Raw genomic sequence first — 21,519 nt, 5'->3', positions numbered from 1 at the left:
AGTGGGCCGGCCTAAATAATGACCACTTCTACACCAACAAACACTCAGCCCATGCATCACAGCCAAAGACACCATCACAACCCGGTTTACATCCTCGAAGCACCAATTACAAGTGACACTGCCAGAGTACACTGTTGCCTTGGACACAGGCACACCGTGGAGAAAGAGCGAGAGCAACCAATGAGAGAAAACTCTTGGCAAAACAGGAAAAATAAGAGGTGATTAGAAAACACACAAAGCTCTGACTCTGCTGTTTGCTCCTTTTCTCTTGAAAGTCAGCCATTCAAAGTGAAAACCAGAAACATTCCAAGGAGTGATGCAGTTACCATGCCACAGTGCAGCTGTTACCCAAATAAAAAAATGCTTATAAAATAGAAATAAGATTTTAAAAAGGGTAAATCAATGTTTATTGGGCGGACAGCCAATGTTTTTGCACACTGACACGCTCTTTTGGTCATGATTGTTCAAGAGTTTCAAATATTATTACCTTGTGTAATAATAGCTCATCTGAAACAACAACAACAGTTGCTGCAAAGAAAAATGAGAAATGCAGTCAGTGGTTCTGGAAAATGATGCCTCGGACATATTTGAATGCACACCAGCTGCTCTCCAGGCACTCTATGCTACCTATTTGATGCCAAGTCATTAACTAACAAAAGGATGGATGATGTTCGGCCTCCATAAATAAGCACAATATGAGTAAATAAATAAGACTGGCAGGGAAGCAGAAGGCGGAGATGAAAAGTGATGCACTTCTGGTTGGAGAAGTTGAACACTGAATCAGAGAAACGTAATGGAGCCGAAGGTTATCAGATCTAACACTGGAACTGATGTGTGCAATGGTGACATAGGATGTGATTAATCAAAGCTTGTGAAGAAAGTCCAAGGTTCCGGCTGAAGAGACATTTTGCCCTCCTAACTTACTGTGAAATTGCAAAAAGAAAAAAAAAAACCTGATTTTCACAAAATGAATGTTTCTCAACATGTATTGGGAGAACTTAGTCTTGTTTATGTATTACTAATTAGTAATTATTAGACTTTCCGCAGAGGCCTGATGGTTTGTGACCGCATAATTGGATCAGCGAAATAAATCACGCAATAGCGGCCGCAAAGGAGTAATATATAGATTTTTCATCAATTACCTGTACTGATTATCCTCATCAGGGGATCCTAAGGCTTAAAAAATAATTTCTTTTTAGTCAGACCTTACTAATAGTGTAAAATCTTTAAACTAAATACAATAGAAAATAGCCAAGAAATCATTGTATTCAAGTCTGTGAAAAATGTTAGAGTAGTTGGTCCAATTAAAGTGAGTTTTTTTTTTCCGTCCACTCCATTTTTGTTCTGATTTCCTTCAGTGAACATTCTATTTCAGATGAAGACAAGAATTTGATGCACCCCAATGATTTGGAAAGAGAATGACAAGAGGTCTCACAGGACTAGCTAAAGTAAAACGGTCCTTTGAAGGCATCCGAAATGAGAATAATATCTTAATGGAATCTGGCTCCCACATGCACCCTTGGGCACCAGGCAATTGAGAATAGAGAAACTAACCCTTTAGGAAACCATATCACTGAGATATTTATGATGATTTAATGGCCTATTTTTCCTAATCTTAGTTTTTGTAAGAGAAAACAACATGTAGGTTTTTTTTTTTACAACTACTGCATGTCAAGATAACAAGACCATCATTTCAAATTGCAACTTTTCAATGCTCATAATGAAATTGTAATCTTATTTCCTGAAGACAACATTGTATGAAGTTAACTGAGCAGTTTAGATGTGATAAAATACAAACTCACACACAACAACCAACAGGTTTTCCTTAGAAAAATAAGATATTGCCTCTATTTCTTGAATTGACCTTGTGGACAAAAAGGATTCAGTAGAGTATCCAGGCAACCAATGTCTTCTTAAATGGATTTCATTGACTCAATTCTTCCACTCAGTCAAACGGGCATGCATAAGTACTCATACAGTATAAACAGACAGGATCACAGGACAATTAAAACAATCTTAAGGACAGGCGTGACAAAAGGTTATCATGTATCAACAGAGCAAATGAAAAGGATGACAACTTTGTCATTGTCTATTAGTAAGCATAGCAGTGTTATGAAGTCCAGGTTTTTAATCCTAAAACGGTATATATTAGATATAAAGTGTTACATAATTCTTGCTTCTTTGGACATTATCTTTAAAGGAATGGTAAGATGGTGTATACGTGCTTTTTCTTTCCTTAGCAGAAAATAGTGTATGGTTGCCCCTCGTTTATGACAATGCTTTAAGAGAGCTAAGAAAGGGCGTGGCAACATATAGGGAGGATAGTGGCGATTCCATTCTAGGGGAAAAGATAAGCAGACATGAGGATGATTTCTCCAGTTACTGTCTGTATTTTTAAGCAACAGAAATTCCTGCTGAGATGAGCACAATGAAAAGCTGAATCTTTGGTTCTTTTGTGTGATTTATCTTCCAGTCGGTGCAAGTGCAATTTTCTTTTCAGTATTCTTCTCTAGTATAAAAACAATTTCACAGTTTAGGGTGGCCTGACAGTTACTCATTCATACACCATTGTCATGCCTGGTGTATGAAGACCAAGGATGGTTAGATGTTTGTTTTTTGTTGGTATAGATGTATTTATATAATGTTCTTTCTATTCTTGCTTCATATATCTAAATTGCACAGTTACAGACATTGATAGACTATTGAAAAATGAATTTAAATGGTGAATGAGCGACAGACAGAATAACAAACCAATACATACTTACCAGAGTCTGAACTGTACATGTAGACAAACTTGTTCCATCCATAGTATTCAATCACGCCCACAAGAGCATCCTGTAACTCAGGCCTCAGCTGGATAACGAATTGGTTCGCCGTTTCAATCGGGAAAGATGGTGTAACAAAGCAGACATGGAGGGCGCCGCAGAAGGACATGAGCATGTTGACCGTCTTCCTGTCATACAATCCAATGATGGCGTAGACGCCCTTGGAGAACTGGGAACAGACTGCATGGGGAAGAAAAAAAGAGAAAATGCACAGATAAATGGCAGTAATTAAATGATAGGAATTAAAATTATTGGTTTTCACAAACAGTTTGAGCATCAGAAAGCCAATAGGGTTAGACAGTTGTTGTTCTGAAGTTTTATATGATAATATAAGGTAATCAGCACAGACAAACACTGTGTGTGTGTTTGCAAGTGTGTCTTGGCCTCCGCTGAACCCCAGAAACTGACTCCCACGCTCCTATGATCAAACCAAGATTAAGAACCACCGTCAGACACTGAATATTAATTTTCTGTTGAGATAAACTGTGATGCATTTTGGATTCTGTCTAATGACTGTCAAGAGTTGCCTTGGTAAGTTATAAATTTGGTTTTATGTGCTGAGTATGTTTTATCCCTAGAAAGATCACTGCAATTAACATTATGTTTCCTTCTACGCTGAAAATTAATTGTCAATGCTGAACATTTTGGACAGTGGTATTACCATCCGAAAGTGAGGCTAAAAACAATGGCGTCCTGCAATTAATAATAATCTTTTAAAGTAAAACACAGGAACAAAACAAAACAGTTCCAACTTTGGGCAGTCGGCAGGGGACAGCCTGAATTGGTTGCCAGCCAATCACAGGGCCACATCCATCCCAACCAGGTGCTCAGATTTGAGATGCATACACCATATATATACACCTTACCCATTTGTTTTCCAGCAGCTTGTCTGTTTACTGTCAGTGAAAGCTGCAGGAGCTGAAGGCAGATTAGGAATAAAGAGGTTAATCAATGTATCCCCGGGGTTCCATTGACATTTCACTGGCAGCAGTAGGCGACTTCCATCTATCATTTGCATTTATCCCTCACTAGCTATCTCTCTCTCTTTTTGTTCATTCTCTGTCTGTCAAGCTGATTTTGTTCACACCCTACCGTCCCAAAATAGCTCATTTATGTTCACTGTCTCGTCATGACTAGTTCACAAGAGTCACACATGCAGTTTTTGGTCTGCTATGGTTATTGAAGGCTCTTATCTGAGTGTTAACCAAACAGATTGATATTGCCCTGCACCAGGGCCAGCTCACCACCAGAAGCCGGGGAAAAGACAGAGAAGATGGCCTGTATCCAAAACGCCTAACCTGTCACAGACCTGCACCCTCCAGGCAGGCAAATGTGTGTTCTCGCCTATGACGAAGACAGAGGGTGAAGGGGAGGGGTGAGGGAATATACACATGAAAATACATGTCCACGCATATATACACACACATACACACACACATATGCAGCCTCGAGTGCTCCAAAAACCTAGTGACTCACCCTACTTAAAGCAAGCCCTGAAATAGAATATTTTGCACCTCGCCATACTTTTCTTCATGGCTTGTTTGTAAATGTACATTATGAGATATAGTATTTATGACGTTTTTTTCACTAGTAATTCTCTCAAGTTATTATTTCCAGTGGCCTAGATAATCAGTCTAGATGAAGAGTGTGTAAAGCACAACTTGCTATTTATTTATTCCATTTATTTATAGAGTTTCATTACAGTACTGTACACATTGGTCTTTTAACCAATGATGTATGAAAATACTTAAACTGACATAAAAAGACCAGCAGCGGGACCTCCAATTTTTAACACCCTGATTTCTGAAAGATATATCTTTGTAGAATCAAAAAGTCTGCACAATAATTTAACTGGAACTTAGTATGAATGATACCAGCATTTCGTGATCCTTCAATTTATCTTTATTTCAGAATTTTCTTGCTCATTTTTCCAAAAACATAATCAAAAAGCTACAAGCAAATGCTGAACCTCATTAAGGGTGGAAAAATGCCTCAAAATGTCATGCATATGACCAGTAGTTGAAGAAGAATAGTGATAACCCTGTAAAAAGAACAAAGGCAAGAGGAGAGACCAGAGCGTCCAGGGATGTCTTGTCTTCCCTGTTATGAATGATGAGGAATTACATTTGTGTATAAAAAAATAAAAAAATACAAACTATAGCACTTGGAGGGAAAATCTACTGTTTTGTCATAATTAGGATTCCTTTGCAAGAATTAGGGAAATTGCCAAACTGACTTGGCTTCACAAAATCCGGAGAGAATATTGGAAATAATGGAGGATTTGATTCCCAATTCTGCTGCATCACATTTGTATTTACACTTCAAACAAATATCATCGCAAAATAACAGCCCCACACATACAGATGAAGGGAAACTTTACGAAATGTGGGAAACAGCAGATCGATCTTCAGCAGCTGAGGCCAAACTGAGAACCAAGTCACATTAGAGAAAATCTCAAATGCTCAAGAGACATAGGAGTAGAGTCTGTCAATAACAACCCACACAGTTATGGTCTTGCTTATTTGGTGTTGTCTGTAGCCTGCAGCTGTCCCTCTCTTTAGCATGAGCCAAATGTCAAATGACAGAAGTGTCACTGACGGCTGGACTAGCAGGGCATGTAAATGACAGATTATTTTTTTATATATTTCTTTTTTGTTGTTGCTCCCATATATATTGGAGAATAGTGGTAGGCTAGACAGTTCAGATTATTCGATCCGGATCTGTACAATATCCGATTGAAATAGCAAGTTTTCTCGACATAGTGAGGAAATGTATTTAAAAATGAAGTAAAACAATGTAACGTTTCTCTTACAACGTGTACTAAATATTTATGATAGAATATAACATTGCACTTAATTATACATTTTTAGAGTGGATGTTCATGTAACATAGCTCATGTTTCTTTGAACCACATAGAGGCCATGCAAAATCATCATGTATGAATTTACATCCGAACAAATCAGTGCATTTCTACAAGTCCTTCATATTGAACCCTCGATCTTTGAACTGTTATGCAGACCTGATAGCCACTCTCCTACTGTGCCGCCCTTGCTGCATGTCATATTGACGCCATATTTTCATTTTTATTTGAGGGTTAAGGTGGGTGGATGGTGTGGAGGGGGTGTCAATGACAAGGGCAGAGCATTTTCTGTCACAACAATTGGTAACACACCACCTCCACAAGGGTGAAGGGTCACTCAATCAACCACAGAGCACTTGGAAGAAAGATAAACACATCTGACACCAGACATGGGAAGATGTACGTGATGGCGCTTCGCTCAGCCACCTTTGGCTGATAACTGTCAGATGATGTGTATAATAAAAACAGAGCATGTTGTACCCCCTCTGGTCCCATCCATCTTGTGGTGAATAATGAGCCACAATAATGAGTGGCCTAACAAAGGATGCCAATAGCTTTTATTCACAGAGCATTTTGTACATGCTGCTTGTGAAGAAACCCTCAGGTGATGGGCGGTTGAGGGAAGAATTGCTGTGACTCACACAGAGCAATCAATCTCTCCATGTGCACATGACTGGTCCCTAAGAGACATGGACATAGAACCAGCATGGTTCTGCATGAATGTCTCCATCATTGAGTGGATGGTAATACGAGGTTGGTTGTCTTTTAGAGATGATTGATGTTTTTTCTCTAGTTGTGTGGTCTAAAAACGTTATAGCAACTAGGCATTTGTGCTGTGCTGTCGTTCCAGAGTTTGATTATTTGGCCTTTAACAATTCTCTCAAGTTCCCTCATACCCCCTGGAGTGTTGTGCTCCAGGGAGGTGTGCTTGCTATTCTCCCATAAAAGCGGCTTTAGTTTCTTTGGCTCGAAAGAGATTTGAAGCTTATGCTAAAGCAATAAACCAATGTTTATGACGATGATGTTCTTGACGTGTGTGTTCGTATGTGGTTGTCAATAAAGATAGACTAGAAATGAGAAGGGATGGAAGGGAAAATGATCATTTGCCTGAAGTGAGATGAAATAGATTTTTAAAAAATTGATGAATCCTCGGAAAGGCAACAATAAGGTCCAAAAATAATGTCATGGTTGTTTAGGCAAGTGACTTTTGTTGGAAAATTAAAAAAGAAAAGCATGGACATCCAATACTGAAACCAATCCAGTCAAAGTGGTTAAGACGTCTAAAGTGTCAATGATATTCAATGGATTAAAGAAAAGCGCTATGAGGGGTTAACCGGGCTTATGAGCTGTTAATAATAAATAGGAATGGCTTAATACATGAGGTGTCGAGAGGATCAGAGCAAAACTGATGGGCAGGGAAGGGAAAACAGATGTATTATTGCTTGTGAGAGGAGATAATGGGGAGGACTGCAGCGGGGAGAGAAAACAAATGTGGGCCTAGCAGTGGGAAATGGGGATTGCTGGGTGAAATCTAGATTTCTTCTATTTCCTCTAAGTAATAAAACAATGGTGCAGCATCGCCTCATTAGACAGGTAATCGAGGGTGCAAGAACACACGCCTCAGCATCGGGTGTTTTGCTCCCCTCTCTTATGGCCCGCCCCTACTAGGCTATTGTCTCTCCTCCTCCTCCTCATCATCTTTCCCCGTGGTGTGTAAGCCCAGGCCTGCCACCTGCTGAATAAATACCTGGGCAGCAGGTCAGAACCCCAGTCGAAGCCATTTCCCCATCATGGGGTATGGAAATTCCAATTATCTCCTTAACAATCATGCTTTTGCAATTATCTCCAGTCTGCATCGCTGTCGGTAAGCACAGGGGGGAAATTTTGCTCACAGTTTCATTTCGCTGACAGGAGACGTGATGGAGGTTAAAATGTGGAGCAGGGAGATACAATAAAAGCTGCATGCTAATAAATTATAGAATGAGAGAACCCTTTTATGTTGAAGAATTGCTACCTGTCAATTTGTACAAAGTGTAAAAATAAAATTAGCATTGTAAAAGGAAACATGTGACTGAGAAATTAAACACTTTGTGCACAAATATACAAAATACATTTAATTTTTTGAGCGTCCACTATCTTCTAATATGAAATGAGTCTGTATAATAACTACTTGTTAAAAAAAACTAAAAGCGCAAACAAGTTTTTAAAAAATCATTATAGTATGCTTGGCATTTAACATTTGCTTCATGTGAGTTGATCAGCTTTAACAAATTACAAATGTGCCAGTGCTTATGGGCTAGGATGATTACTAGTCACGGAAGTCGTATTCACTTATTCAGAGAAATTATTTTGGATGTGTGTAAGACTGAATTTGAGTGTGGGATGCATATTAAAGCACTCTAAATATCCTCAGGTCTTTCAGTTCTGACGATAGGAAAAGGGTGTAATTCAATGATACAGGAGTTGGCATCTTGTGGATGACAACAGCACTGTGGGGCAAAAGCTGCAGCAACATATCAAACTACTTAATATACTTGTAGATTTTGCTCTTTATAAGAGTGTGGGAAGGCTCCCGAGATGTACAGGCAGTGACAAAGGGACAACGTCAATGCTGTCTTTGCCACCCAAAACATGACAGCTGCCATCATGGGACGTTCACTCTGCAGCCCACAAAACATTGTTTTCTAATTGCCCACAAAACACATCACTAAGCCAGACGTCCTCATCCCGGTTGCCATTACCTCCAGAGATGACAGGTTTCTTTTAAATACTGGAGAGGGTGTTTAAATACAACAATACAGCACAAGTATTTCAACGCACGATGAGGGGAAATAACAAGGAACTTGACATAAGCTACAGCAGATGATTGGAATGAGAACATTTCCCAAAGGTCCTAGAAAATATGAGCCACTAGACTTCCAAAATTATGAAAATAAAGACAAGACAAGATGTGTTTTGAGGCCTCCAGTCAATTTTAGTGTCATTATAGGGTGTCCTATAGTTTTCAATCTCAGGCCAAATAACATCCAATAACGGCAACACTTTAAAAAAGTGAACAAACAAATAAAATAAAAGTAATTACAACCATAAGACATTGCATACAGTTAACTTGACAGTCAAAACATCCATGCCATTGTACAAACTGGAGGTGAAAATATCCAAAGTATCCATTGACAGTATGTTGGTACTTTACATAAAAAGCATAGGTTCAGATAGGATAGGCAATTTTCCATTAAAAATGGTTACTTGTACTGTTTGTGACAAAAATTAAACAAGCTTTTTCCACCTAATTTTCTCTTTCGTCCCCGTTGAGTGCCCCATGTGCACATTTCTCTTCTTTTCTCAAGTAAAGCAACAAAAGTAGACAAAGCACATAAGAACAATCTTTGTCCTCTTCCTGCTCCCCATTCCATCACTTTGCTGCTTGGGGAGCACTCTTTGAAATCTACATTGATTGCTATGGGCCATTCACAATCCCCTATGGTGGATACTTATTCATCGAACCAGCACCTGTCAGAATCTTGCTCCTGAGAGAATAGTTTTCAGCTTACTTTATAATTTATCACTCAATTCTTTGTTGTTTCACCTCAACAAACAACTATATTGGAACAATAACCCAGTATTCTTTTTCAATATCACATCCAAGTAATCCATCCGATCATGAAAGGACTACAGATGTCACTCACCTAAGCTGCACCTCACTATCAGACAGACAAGCAACACAATATAGTACATCACCCCAAGGCTCTCCCAGAGCAGCCACCAGGTCGTAGAAAAATGCAGCTTAACCTTCTTCTCAACACTTGCAGTATTTCCAAACTAAGGTTGTAAGTGCTTGCTTTAAACCCTGAAGGTAGTGTTAAAAATGTTATATAGTGTCACTAAAAACATCCAAATAAAAGTTAAAGTCAGATAATTATTTAGTTTTCCTTTCTGTCCATTGGAGTATTATGCATTACAGCTGTTAATAGTGCTGGTTTTTGGTGCTTTTTGTTGAATATTTAAATTCATAATTCCATTGAGTGTTTGCTTTGGATGTGTTGGACTGAATAATACATTCAACACATCTGGCCAATCTCTTGTTAGCTATTGTTGTTGTGCACATGTGTGTGAGTGGTGAATTCATTGCACAAATGCTTGTACAGATTGTAATTAACTTGTTAGTGCCATTCTGCAGGATAAAGAAAAAATAAGTTGAGTTCTTGTTGAACTGCACTATTAATAATGGGTTGAGTCAAGTATATATTGTTTTTTCTTTTTAAATCAGTCAGAAAAAAAATCTAATTTTGATTTTGTATTTTAAGATCTTATGATGCATGTTTGATATGAACAATGTAGTATTCACTTGACATTTTCATAGTACTGAATGGTATATCACTAGTTTTTGAACAATGACTCCAGCTGTTCAGTCATAACAAACAAAATATGATGACAATTGCACAACTGGCATTGTTCAATCAAACTGGACTGATGGATGGACATATTGAAGGTATTACTGTACTTTTAAGTGTACATTAGAGTATTTTTCTAAGATGAATGTAAGATTTTTCTGGGGATAGTGGTTATTGAAGCAATGCAACATTAATTTCTGCAATTCTGCGCTCACAACTTCTGCTTCAGACACAAAAGCACAACGGCTGTGATTTTCCATCTATTGACAATCACTTCTTGACAAGATCTTTTAACCTCTGCCGTCACAGTCTCTCCTTGACAAGACCTATATACATCCAATCTTGCCACAACACTGTTTGATAGGTTTATTTCAGGAGGGGCAAACCCTCCCCCTCATCCTATATTGATTAGCTTGGCAGGAATCATTGATCATGACTGTCTCATAGGTCTTTTAACAGTTCCCTTTGAGCTTCCCTCACAGACACAATGACACACTGCTTCTTGCATCACAGCAACAGTACAAATAGTCTTTTCTATGAACACTAATTAGTCTATACAAAAGCTTTATTTCCTCAATGAATGAACTGGACACAAAATCAAAGGCACATTAGTAACCCTGAAGCGAAATGTACGTTTTAAATAGCACCGTTATACATTGCCGCCTGGTGCTATATCCTGTCATTTAAAAGCAGGGCTTATTACCTAAAATAGCTAACGAGTGGTGTTAATCCCTCCACACCTCCTCTCACTCACGCTCCCTGTCATATGCATGTGCACACATAGATATCAAAGAGAAAAGTCGATCATGAAAGCATGAGCCTGCAGACTACGCGACTCAGTTCGTCCTTATTATAAACCAAGTCAATAGCAGATTATGGTAATGTGATACCTAACTGAGGGGAACAGTGACTAATATTCTCATGTACATGCAGCGACCCTAGCAGTTATTTTGAATCACTGAAGTAGATCTTTGCTATAAGCCTTTTCACTGGTCTACATTGATACATATGGTTGTAAATTGAGAATGCTATCTAATGTGTAACATACAGCCAACACAGGCACCAATAAATCTGGATATTATTAATCAACCTGAATACACAAAATCTACTAAAATCCAAAGATCAAATGATACTAGACCATACTATATAACTACCGATCGTTTCATAAATAACGAAAAACTAGGATTTCAAAGGGGAGGTCCACAAAAATAAGAGCAATTGCTATTTGAGAGGAGATTTTACTGACTATAAAATGACCACATCCACGAAAGCTTTCCAATTTCAATGACTAAAGACCTTTGAACATCCAGTCGTGCCGAGAATGTGGAATAGAAAAACAAAACAGAATGTAATAATAGCTTTGCTGTTAATACCTGACAGGTATATATATGGTTCTATTTTCGGGCTTGGTGCAAATCTGCCTCAAAGTGCTGTGCCAATAGGTGAAGATGCATTTTCGATTCGGTCTATTTCGCAGAAAATTCTCAAAAGTAAGGTTGTTAAGCTTCACTATTTTATTAAACCAGAGTAGTGGCCAACCAGAAGTTGCGAAATATTGACAGTTAGGATTTACTCCAGGCCTTTTCCTCAGGGCAGGTGCCAGCGTTTGTGTGCATGTGTGCAACTGTCTAAGTGTATGCATTAGGAGGCATCGCCTCTCGAGGAAGTGGCGAGTCATCGGAGCCAGCTGATGAGTATCACCCTCATCCGGAGCTTCTATTCATGCCCTATGCACAAGGGTTCATTCACCCAGTGCTTTTCACGCTTATGCACCCCAAGAGCCCCTGGGCACCTTCCCACTATCAACTGTCACTCACTCACGACATCCTACACAGATGTCGGAATGGGCACTGAGATTTTAGCACGCACGCTCATCTATTTAAGCATGTTAAATAGAAACCCAGGAATAGAATGCTTTTCTTCGGTGACTCATGACGCAAAGACATTTCTATAGAAATGACAGTGAAATGCTCTATTAGAGAAGAAGTGATCGTTTTGCTAGCGGGTGGCATACTTAGTGCGGTCAATTCTATAGTGTTGGACTGAAGTGTCACTAAATTTGATGGTCGGCACAGAGGATTTTAGAAGGAAAGATGGTTCATTCTTTCGTATTCATGGATAAAGCGATATGATGCATCGGTTATTGAAACACTAACAAAAATGTGGTCTCAGGGTTTGGAAACAGAACCACAAGAGCAGTCTAGGTTTTTTTTTCTTAGTAGTTATGTATGGCACTTTTTTTTGCATCAAACAAATATAAAGAGCCCAATTTGGAACCCTACACGCATGCAGAAATCCATTGGGTCTTTAAACTGCATTGATTCAGTCAAATAGTAGAAGATATAGATGTCTCTTTACTATCACTTCAGTGGGCAGTGTAACAAAATATCAATTTTCATTAAAGCTTATCTTTGGCAAGGTTGCAGAGGGGTGGAGGCTATCCCAGCTGACATCAAATGCAAGGATGGTCACTAGTCCGTCGGAAATTGAGTAGGCAGAGACAACCGGTCACACTCACATTCACACCATCACTAGGTGGAACAGAAGCCCTGTGGCCTGCACTCAAATGAGGCGACATCTTACTCAACCACCAGGAAACAATTTGCAAACACAAATCTTTTGGCTACACACACACACATACAAAAAAAAATCACCAAAAACAACAACAATGAAGATGAACCCAAATCTCAAATAAAGACATGAAATAATGTTTGATTTATAAGCTACTTTGTAGATATTCCTCTCTTTCATGACCTTAATATTAAAATTCCATTCCACTCTAGGAAGAAAGTCATCAATGGGGGCCTGTTTTGTTTGTTTACTTTATTTACACACACATGCCCCAGTTGCATGAGAAATGATGGTATTCCTTAAAGGAAAGTTTAAAAAGCTCAGATTTTTTTTTTTTTTACCATTGACAATACAATCTTTTACCATTCATTCCCTTTTTATTCAATTTCTCAGTGACCGTGCCAGTATATTATGATTTTAAACGACTATGTGCTCATGAAACACATCCATCCCATCACACCTATCTATAGAAAATTAAATTTAAATAGCTTTCATTAAGATATGAAAAATATTTCTCTAGTTCATCCACCAATGCAGAGGAAAGCGCTTAAAATGTCTCTTTCCAACCTACAACATCTGGGTTCCTCTATTCTATTTGATGCCGAGAAACATGGCTAAACCTTAATAAAATAGGGCATTTACACTGTATGCTTGAGGCAGAATTTTATCCCCTGTTAAAAAGACTCAAAATTGCTATTATAGAAAGAGTAGCTAAATGTAGGATAACAACAAGGAAGCAATTTACTGTGACATTTCCTTTGTATCTCTGAGGCATGCACTTGTTCTCTGACTGGCATTATGACACACATTATCAGCCCCATGAGAATAGAATCCCCAGTCCCTACTGCTCTGTCTACCCTGCTATTATCTAGATTTACAAAAAAAAAAAAAAAGAAAGCACTGGAATAATTCCACATAATTTCTCCTTTTCAACGCACTATAATGTTAAATTCCTTCATATGTTGCATTGCTACAATGATGATAATCAAATGCATTTTAAAACCATCTTGCTGCAATTGAAGCTCCTTAAAGATCAATGGGCAGCTTTTAGGACCACCCCCAAAAAAGCTTTTAAACATAACGCTGCAGATGTTGACCTCAGAGGAGCGCAAAAAGCGCACCGTGTTTTACGCAGCAAGAGGTTGCAGAAGAAGAGAGAAAAAAGTCCCCACGCAACAGTTTCCAAGCCCCCCACACTCACCCTGCACGGCCTAGATGCCATTTTTCGCTCTGCGCCAAGAGTTTTGAAAGAGAAACCACAAGCGAAGAGATGGCGACCATGCATTTATACTTACAAGCATACGTCATGGAAAAACTATTTCCCATCTTGACCATGTCGACCTGCGGAACCAGTTTAGGGATGTCCTGGTGGTGTGAAAGGGCGAAGCGAAATACTTCATATTCGTGAGATTCGGTGGGGAACAATCCTCCTGTTGAGTGACAAATGGTGAAATAATAAGGCTCTGGCTCCAGAGAAAAAAGAGCGATAGAGATGTGATTTTTTTATGGAGACAAAGGCGCGCGAGTGCCATCCTTACCTATATTGATGTTACTTGGGAAACTTGCGCTCGTAGCCAAGCACATCCCCAGTAAACAGATGTACAGGAGGGTAACGCTTCGCTGCATATTTCCTTTTGCATTGGCGAAGGGGAAAGAGACGGGATTCGAACATACATAGATAGGTCTCCTCAGCGTCTTCAACTTCCAAATACACCTCTTGCGCAAGCGCTCCTCTCGCTGCTGGTTAGCGCAACATCATCTTCACCGATATTGAACTCCAAAGGGCGAGAGAGAGAGGGAGATGGAATGGGAGAGAGAAATAGAGAAAGAGGGGGACGATGACGATGATGATGAAGGTGCTGGTGCTAATGGAGATGGCGAGAGGAGGTAACTTACTTCCTCTCTCCTGCTCCCCCTCGATCTGCTGCTGCTGCTGTCGTATCGATGGTGAATGTGTGTCTTCATCGTTTGGCGTGCTGCAGAAATGTGCACGCCCAGGAGGAAAAAATAATAAATAAATAAAAACATTGAGGGAGGAAAAAAAGTATTCATTCCAATTTGTATACATATTAAACAATTCTTTCACTGTTTTCCTCATATGGGATGTTGTCATGCAAAATTGCAAACTCTTTAAAAAATTGCAACATTTCAAACTGTGAATTGAACCTCTACACAATGGCAAAATGTCAAACTATGAATTCAAACTCTAAACAATTGCTAAATTTCAAACTCTCTAAACTAGGGTTGGGCAAATAATTCCACAAAGTGCTGCAGTGGATGCAGATTTTCATTCCATAAAAGGAAACTTTTCCACCAATCTCATATTTTACATATACAATAATTGGATTGCAGTCAAGTGCTTCTTGTTTCAGAAACTGTCTTTGTTGGATCAGTTGGGAAACAAACATATACCCACAGTGGCCCACAAGGAGAGTATTGCCCACCCCTGATTTAAACTGTTGCAAAATGTCAAACTCTGAATTCAAACTGAGTCCACCAATGGCTGCAATTGGTCCTGGTCTTTATTCCAACCCATCCAGTGCTGACATTTTAACCAATGAGGTGTCTTCTGAAATGAGTAGCACCTGGCTTTGATTAACTGATTACACTTGCAAAAGTAATCCTCTTGTTTGGTTGAAATGTAAACTTGAACCCTCTGCATCCCTTTGACACCCATGCACGGTGAGTCCAAACAATTACTTGCATGTAAAGTGACAGAATGTGATATTATCAGTGTGTGGTCCTTAGGAACAGAAAGAATTTAAAGTTGGCATTTTGCAGCCTAAAACATTTCAGCTCTGATGAAGGTAATTAGTAGAGTGGTTGACATCTAATGTATTAAAGTCTTCTTTCAAAGTCTTTTGCAAGTTGTTTTAATATAATGTACTGAACAAGGAAGGGGATGATCAAAATTAATTGACTGATTGATCAAAATTGTCATAATGTGCGCTACTATTTGGACATCACACAGTAACAGTATTGCATTATGTATTGCATTAATACGTGACATTGTGCTCAATTCTAGGGATCTCCTGGTGATTTTTCGGACTTCCCACTCAACTTTTTCAAGGTATGTCTTGCTTCTATTGTCAATAAATGCCCTATCAATATCAATCTTTTCAGACTAGTGAAAATAATGCATACCATTGGGAATCATTTATTGTAGAGGATGTAAAAAAAACAGCAAGCATAAAATGTATACAAAAAATGGCATATAATGTGATGCAAGAAAGGACAAAGACGTTGGAAATGGTGTGACTGAGTAATGTCAATCATCTTATGGTGTATACAACTTCTGGGTCCCATCTTTTTAATTATTAACTCAATGTGTATCCCAAAAATATGGCACCACAAATAAAATTAGATTGGTGGTGGATAACATGTACAGAGCTTGCATGCTGTACTAAATACTGTTAAGCCTTAACTTTATTTCAATGTATTTATTTATTGTTTAAAGCATTTTAGTGGTTTGAGAGTGGTTGCATGATTAAAGAGCAATTAATGACACTATTAAAAATCGAGAGCACTTCTTGACGAGGTTTAGTTTCCAGGATAAAGAAAATAAATCAGTAGGCAGCAGAATAATACAAATTCTAGATGCTGGAAAGATTCGAAAGGCAAATAAAACTGCTTAGACGTTTTCTGGGGCAAAAATATTCCCTGAGGTAATTGATTGAACATTTCAAGATTCTACTCTTTTATAAACTGGTGCTTTTTTAAATGAAACATTAAAATTCAGACTTTTTCCTCTAACATTTCCTTTCCTTGTTCAGTAAGCAGGACTGGTGAGCTGCTGATAAGGAGGGGTTATGATTTAAACCATGTATTTACAGACAGCTACAGCCAATTACCTCAGAACGAAAAAGTGCATGCCCCCAATGCGTTTGTACACATGGCAAAATGAGCCAACACCTCATGGGATTCATTGCAAACTGTACTGCATTGTGTTATCAGGGTCTTTATTTAGAAAATGAGGTATTAATTTTTGACTTTGACAAAATTAGGGTTAGAGGTTCCTAACTTGACAAAGAAAGGTAACATTTACTTTTTTCCCAATCATTTAAATTACTTCCACAACAGTTAAAGAGGTATGAAAACACCTACTTGGAAAAAAATAAATACAATTGTATGTTTAATTGAATTCCCCCCCATCATAAATTCTCATTATAATATATGCTTGAACATACACTATTTTATTGTATGAATGGTAGAATGTTTAGTAAAAACAAGTGTTAAGCTTTGTTATTTGTATGTAAGCTTACATGACAAATATGTAAACATCCTGGTTTCACAGTTTATTTCAGATTGTACCCGCTCAATGCAGCCACTTTTTAAAGCCTGATTAATGCAAATAGCTCTTAGAACAGCAGTTGCAATGATAGCCAACTATTTCGAGGTAGAACACAAGCAATTGCTTGTTATTTTACATAAAGAAAATATGTGGTTGACAGAAAAGAAAGCACCAAAATACGTCTTTCTCAAAGATCATAAGGTGTGTCTGTCGGAGGTTTTTAATAGAAGTCTATGTTAAGCAAATAATGAGGCCAATCCGTCAAAATCCCTCCTGTGGTTCTTCTCCAGTGGGCGTAAGACAAACTCACAAGTATGTTATTCCTTTTTATTTGAGCCTGTAGGACTGCGCTCGTGCAAAGAATACATAAAAAAAAGGAAAAGGGAGAGGAGAAAGTACTATAAAAATGGGTGACTTCAAAAGAGTTAAGGGGCCGATGGATACTATGACACAATATATACATAAAAAGCCTTGATATTCATATCCCATCGATTAAAGACATGTTGAGGGTCAAGGGTTTAGTGGCACAAAGGTGGAATATTTCCTGTATAATTTAGTAGTACTTCTTGTTACTTACCTTGTGGGGTTTAGGGAGGGGAGTAGTTATAATAAAAGATGCATTCCAATTTTACAAGGTTTGAAAGGCTGTTGTGGAAATTAATCCAAATTCAAGAGATCAAATAATACTTTAACACATTTAAGTGTTTTTATGTGTGGTGATTTTTTTGTTGTTGTAGAATTTGGTGGATTTTTTTGCTGATTTTGGAAACCAAACCCTTAGGAATTGTGATGTGGACATTACCAGAGCAAATATTTTTGTTTGATCACTGTCTGTTGAAAGGTAGGCAGTTTTATTGTTATCTAAATACCATAATAGTATACAATATAAGACTTGTTGAAGAAAAGGTGCAAATAGAGATATAATATGAAATATGCTCAGGACAGGCTGCTGAAGGGCAATCTGATAAAACAGCTCAAATTTCCAAAAAGCATATTGGTGGATTTTAAGGTCTTCCATTAAACATAAGGGTAATCCCCCTGAATAGGGAAGAGGATGTAAGAAACTATCTTGCAAGGGAAAGCTCATGACCCAGGCAGGACAGACCACGATAAAAACAATGTCCCTGTTTAATGTAATTCTATGAAATTTCCCCTAAAGTGGGTCTAAGGGCTTTGTTGTGTAACAGTTGCATGGAAGCATTGCATCTTCCTATCCAATGTATTTTGTTTTGGAGTGGTTAACTTGCTTCATCTGGAGACTTAAGCATTCATTCTTTGAGCCACAGGCATTGTGGGGATACACCAGACTTGGACAAATACCATACATTACCACAAAATCAATAAGGAGCCGACCAGCATGGACTCAGTGGATGTCTGATTTCTGTCCTGGACCTTAATTGGGTTGAGTTATTGACATGGAGCTTACGGTAATTAGGCATGCCTATAATAGATTAAGAAGTTCTTCCAGGATAGATCCTACTCTTTTAGTTTGGCAAGATTAAATAACTATGAAGAATATCGATGCATTTTTATATTGTTAAATGCATGAGTTTCCGATTATTTTAAGTCGTTTTTCAATATTCAGGTAGCATAAAAACACATTTTTCAATATTCAAGCTTTCAGGCTTTCCCTTTCATATCCACATTATAATCATGAGTCATGGATTTGACAATTTTCATTGTACCAAACAATTCCCCACAGGATATACAATTTATGCTAATCATACAAAAATTTGATTTGGCATTCAGCATTATATTCCCAGAGAGACTGTTCCTAGTTGGAGCACATAGTCCTTTTTTGTCAGTAGTCAAGCTGGCATATATACAGTAATATACCAAGAAGTGAGAAACACCATCGTGAGGAAATGAACATGATTTTTGTCCTCACTGTCCTTTTAGTGCACTCCAGGTGTTCTTTTTTAACATGCTTCCTGCATAATTGCCTTGCCCCTCCACTAGCCGCCGGGGAAGTGGTGCTCTTACAATGTTACCGAGGTAATACTGATTGATGGAGTCGATACTTGTGCAGTCCTGACCATTGAGCATCGCCGCACACAGAAATGTCAAATTTCCGGGGAAAAAAATTACAGCAACTGGGATCAAGATTGATTCCCGAGGGGAAAACGGAAATATTGTTACTACTAGTGAGCCCAAAGAAAAGCATCCTGCCATTCAACATAACATACCATATAAAACCTTATGCATCAATTGCTTCAGAATACAGATAGACATAGTGAATGAAAAACGAGGGGAACTTAAAGTGTTTTTTTTCCATGACTTAAACTAGCTTTTTTTTACCCTTGCATGTCTCACTGTCGAATATGAGGTGTTTAATTGACTCATAGTTGACATTTATTGTTGACAATACAATAAAAGAACATAAGGAAACAGTAGTAACATGTTATATAGACAACAAAATAAATTGAATGGCGCACAGAATCACGGTTTCAAGGATCCAATTTTAGAGCCTAAAGGCCACTATTTCATTTGTTTATTTCATTTTGTGAATAGCTTATCCCCACTAGATAATTATTTTAGCAAGTAGTACAAATATCTGCCTTTACTCTGTATTGGACAAAAATGCTGGTGGGATATCTATGTTGATCTTGCATAGTATGGAGAAATTGTTAGATTTTTACATTTTTGTAGTTCAATCACGTTAGAGCAATTGTACAACCACACATAATGGGACAGGTGGTTAGGGCAGATAAGATGGCAGAGTAGAACCTTGATTCAAGAGGCTAATGAGCTTTGTGACTTCTTTTCGAGTATCAAAACCTTGCAAACTGAGGTTAGTGTTACCAAGAGCCTTGGAATACATAGAAGTGCAATTAATCCTTCCCAAGAAAGCCAACTAAAACCTTCCTTTCGGTTCAAGTGAATAAGTGTAGAATACTGATGGGTGTGTAGCAGTACTTATCTGAAACAGCCAGGTCAAATACTTCTCAATTCTCATAAAATCTCAAGAGTAGTGTCTACTTATTTGTTGAAGGTCACAGCACATTTAGCCTGTCTGAAAAATCAATTTCCTTTCAAGTTAAATCATCCCTTGTGCTTTATTGACAAATATATCTCAAGTGGACCACACTCTGATCATCTAAAGCAGTGATCCTTAAACTATTCCAGAAATGGCTAAAGTGGGTGTGGTTTTTGTTTCAACCTGTAACCAATCCTGTATCCTAGAAGTGCATAAAGTGGATTGAAGTCTGGTTCTCTTTTTCCAGCAGAAACTTTACAGAAGAAACTTTGTGTTGGATCCGTTGGAAAACAAACTTCACCTACAGCGGCCCTCATGGACCAGTTTGAAGACCTTGGATCTGAAGTATGTTGGTTACAAAAATGGATAGGAGCAAAACAGAATTAATATTACAGTATGTATTTTGAGATTGAAAAGCAGCTGATTAAATTGGCTGCATCCAACATTTATATTTAATATAGATATGCAAGATGATTCAATGTTATATTTTTGAATGTGGATTTTTAAATGAATGGGTATGCATGCATCTCTGTGTGAATGCTGACTTTGGGTATACTTTGAAGGAATGGGAAGCCAATCTGCTCCTCTGCAGATTAACTTTCTCATCAAAGACCCCGATTTTTGCCAAACACAACACTCGCTATCTACAGTGTGTGTCTGCTCACTCATTCCTCCACTCCTTCACAACATTACACCATTCCCCCAAGTCCCTTTCTTACCGCTTACTGTCAATCAGGTGGCATACATATTGGCGACAGTGTGTGTATATTTGTGAGAAGGCAATTGATCTTTAAGCGTGAGAAACCAAGTAGAGTTGTACCTCTATTTACAAAATTAATTGGTTGCAGAACTTTTTTCGTAACTTGAAAATATCGTAAGCAGAGCAGTCCTTTGTATGTAAATTATTGAATTTGTTTCACTGTCCTCACACGACTGCCAACTAAACCCTTTAAAATTTGCCAAAGTGTCACAATTTTGTATGAAAGATGTGAGAAACAAGCAAAAATGAGAGAAAATTATAGGAAAAATATTTATTAATGTCTCAAAATGAATATAATGGCATTTTAGACTTTTATGAGTGGCCTGTGTGCATGTGAGAAAATATGTAGCCTGTTGCATTTGTATGGCTTTTAGTCAGGGAATTGCAATCTTTAATAAGAATGTACTTTAAGTTTCCAATAATTATATTAGTTTAGACTTGATGCATGGCCAGAAAAAGTCCTATCATCGTTTTTGTTCGGACATTGTGTTGAGTCTGCAGGCTCTATTCCATCTGGCTCTCATCGCTGTAAGAAATGGCGTCCACTTCTCACTTCTTTCACACACTGAGCCAAAAAACACTGCATTCTGGTCAATTTGCCAAGCTTCCGGCCACTTCATGTCTGTTCTGTGAGTGTCCAACAGGAGGCTCCGTGGATTACAACATGAACGAGAGATATAGGAAATAAACAACATTTCTTCATGACCGATGAAAACTCCTTACACTTCTTTTATAACATTAGGTTTGGAATTGGAAGAGGCAGAAAGAGGAACAAATCAATAACCAAAGAGAGAGTGGGATATACTATGAAGCACTACCTTGGATGTTTGCCATGTGAATGGAT

General features: G+C 38.2%; 1 protein-coding gene and 1 long non-coding RNA gene across 8 annotated transcripts in view; one reads left to right on the top strand and one right to left on the bottom strand.

The window, feature by feature from the left end:
• gria1a (glutamate receptor, ionotropic, AMPA 1a) overlaps window positions 1-14,523 on the bottom strand; it is a 38,707-nt gene extending 24,184 nt beyond the window's left edge. For 2 of the 4 annotated variants that reach the window (XM_077732334.1, XM_077732336.1), the window contains exons 1-3: window positions 14,186-14,523; window positions 13,943-14,077; window positions 2,766-3,005 (exon numbers count right to left, since the gene is read on the bottom strand). In XM_077732334.1, coding sequence (XP_077588460.1) covers window positions 2,766-3,005; window positions 13,943-14,077; window positions 14,186-14,273 — 463 coding nt within the window. In that variant the 5' untranslated portion in view covers window positions 14,274-14,523. The remainder of the gene's footprint in view (window positions 1-2,765; window positions 3,006-13,942; window positions 14,078-14,185) is intronic. The other 2 variants (XM_077732333.1, XM_077732335.1) reach the window with 1 other exon arrangement.
• The window catches only part of LOC144207102 (uncharacterized), a 53,350-nt gene that overhangs the window by 6,349 nt on the left and 25,482 nt on the right, over window positions 1-21,519 (top strand). For 3 of the 4 annotated variants that reach the window (XR_013328563.1, XR_013328564.1, XR_013328562.1), the window contains exons 3-4: window positions 15,673-15,717; window positions 20,163-20,260. This is a non-coding gene — a long non-coding RNA (uncharacterized LOC144207102). The remainder of the gene's footprint in view (window positions 1-15,672; window positions 15,718-20,162; window positions 20,261-21,519) is intronic. The other variant, XR_013328565.1, reaches the window with a different exon arrangement.

Source organism: Stigmatopora nigra, chromosome 14 (genome assembly GCF_051989575.1).
Source record: "Stigmatopora nigra isolate UIUO_SnigA chromosome 14, RoL_Snig_1.1, whole genome shotgun sequence".
Classification (NCBI taxonomy): Eukaryota; Metazoa; Chordata; class Actinopteri; order Syngnathiformes; family Syngnathidae; genus Stigmatopora; species Stigmatopora nigra.
The sequence above is the reverse complement of the archived record's forward strand: the minus strand, read 5'-3'. Positions and strand labels throughout refer to the sequence as shown.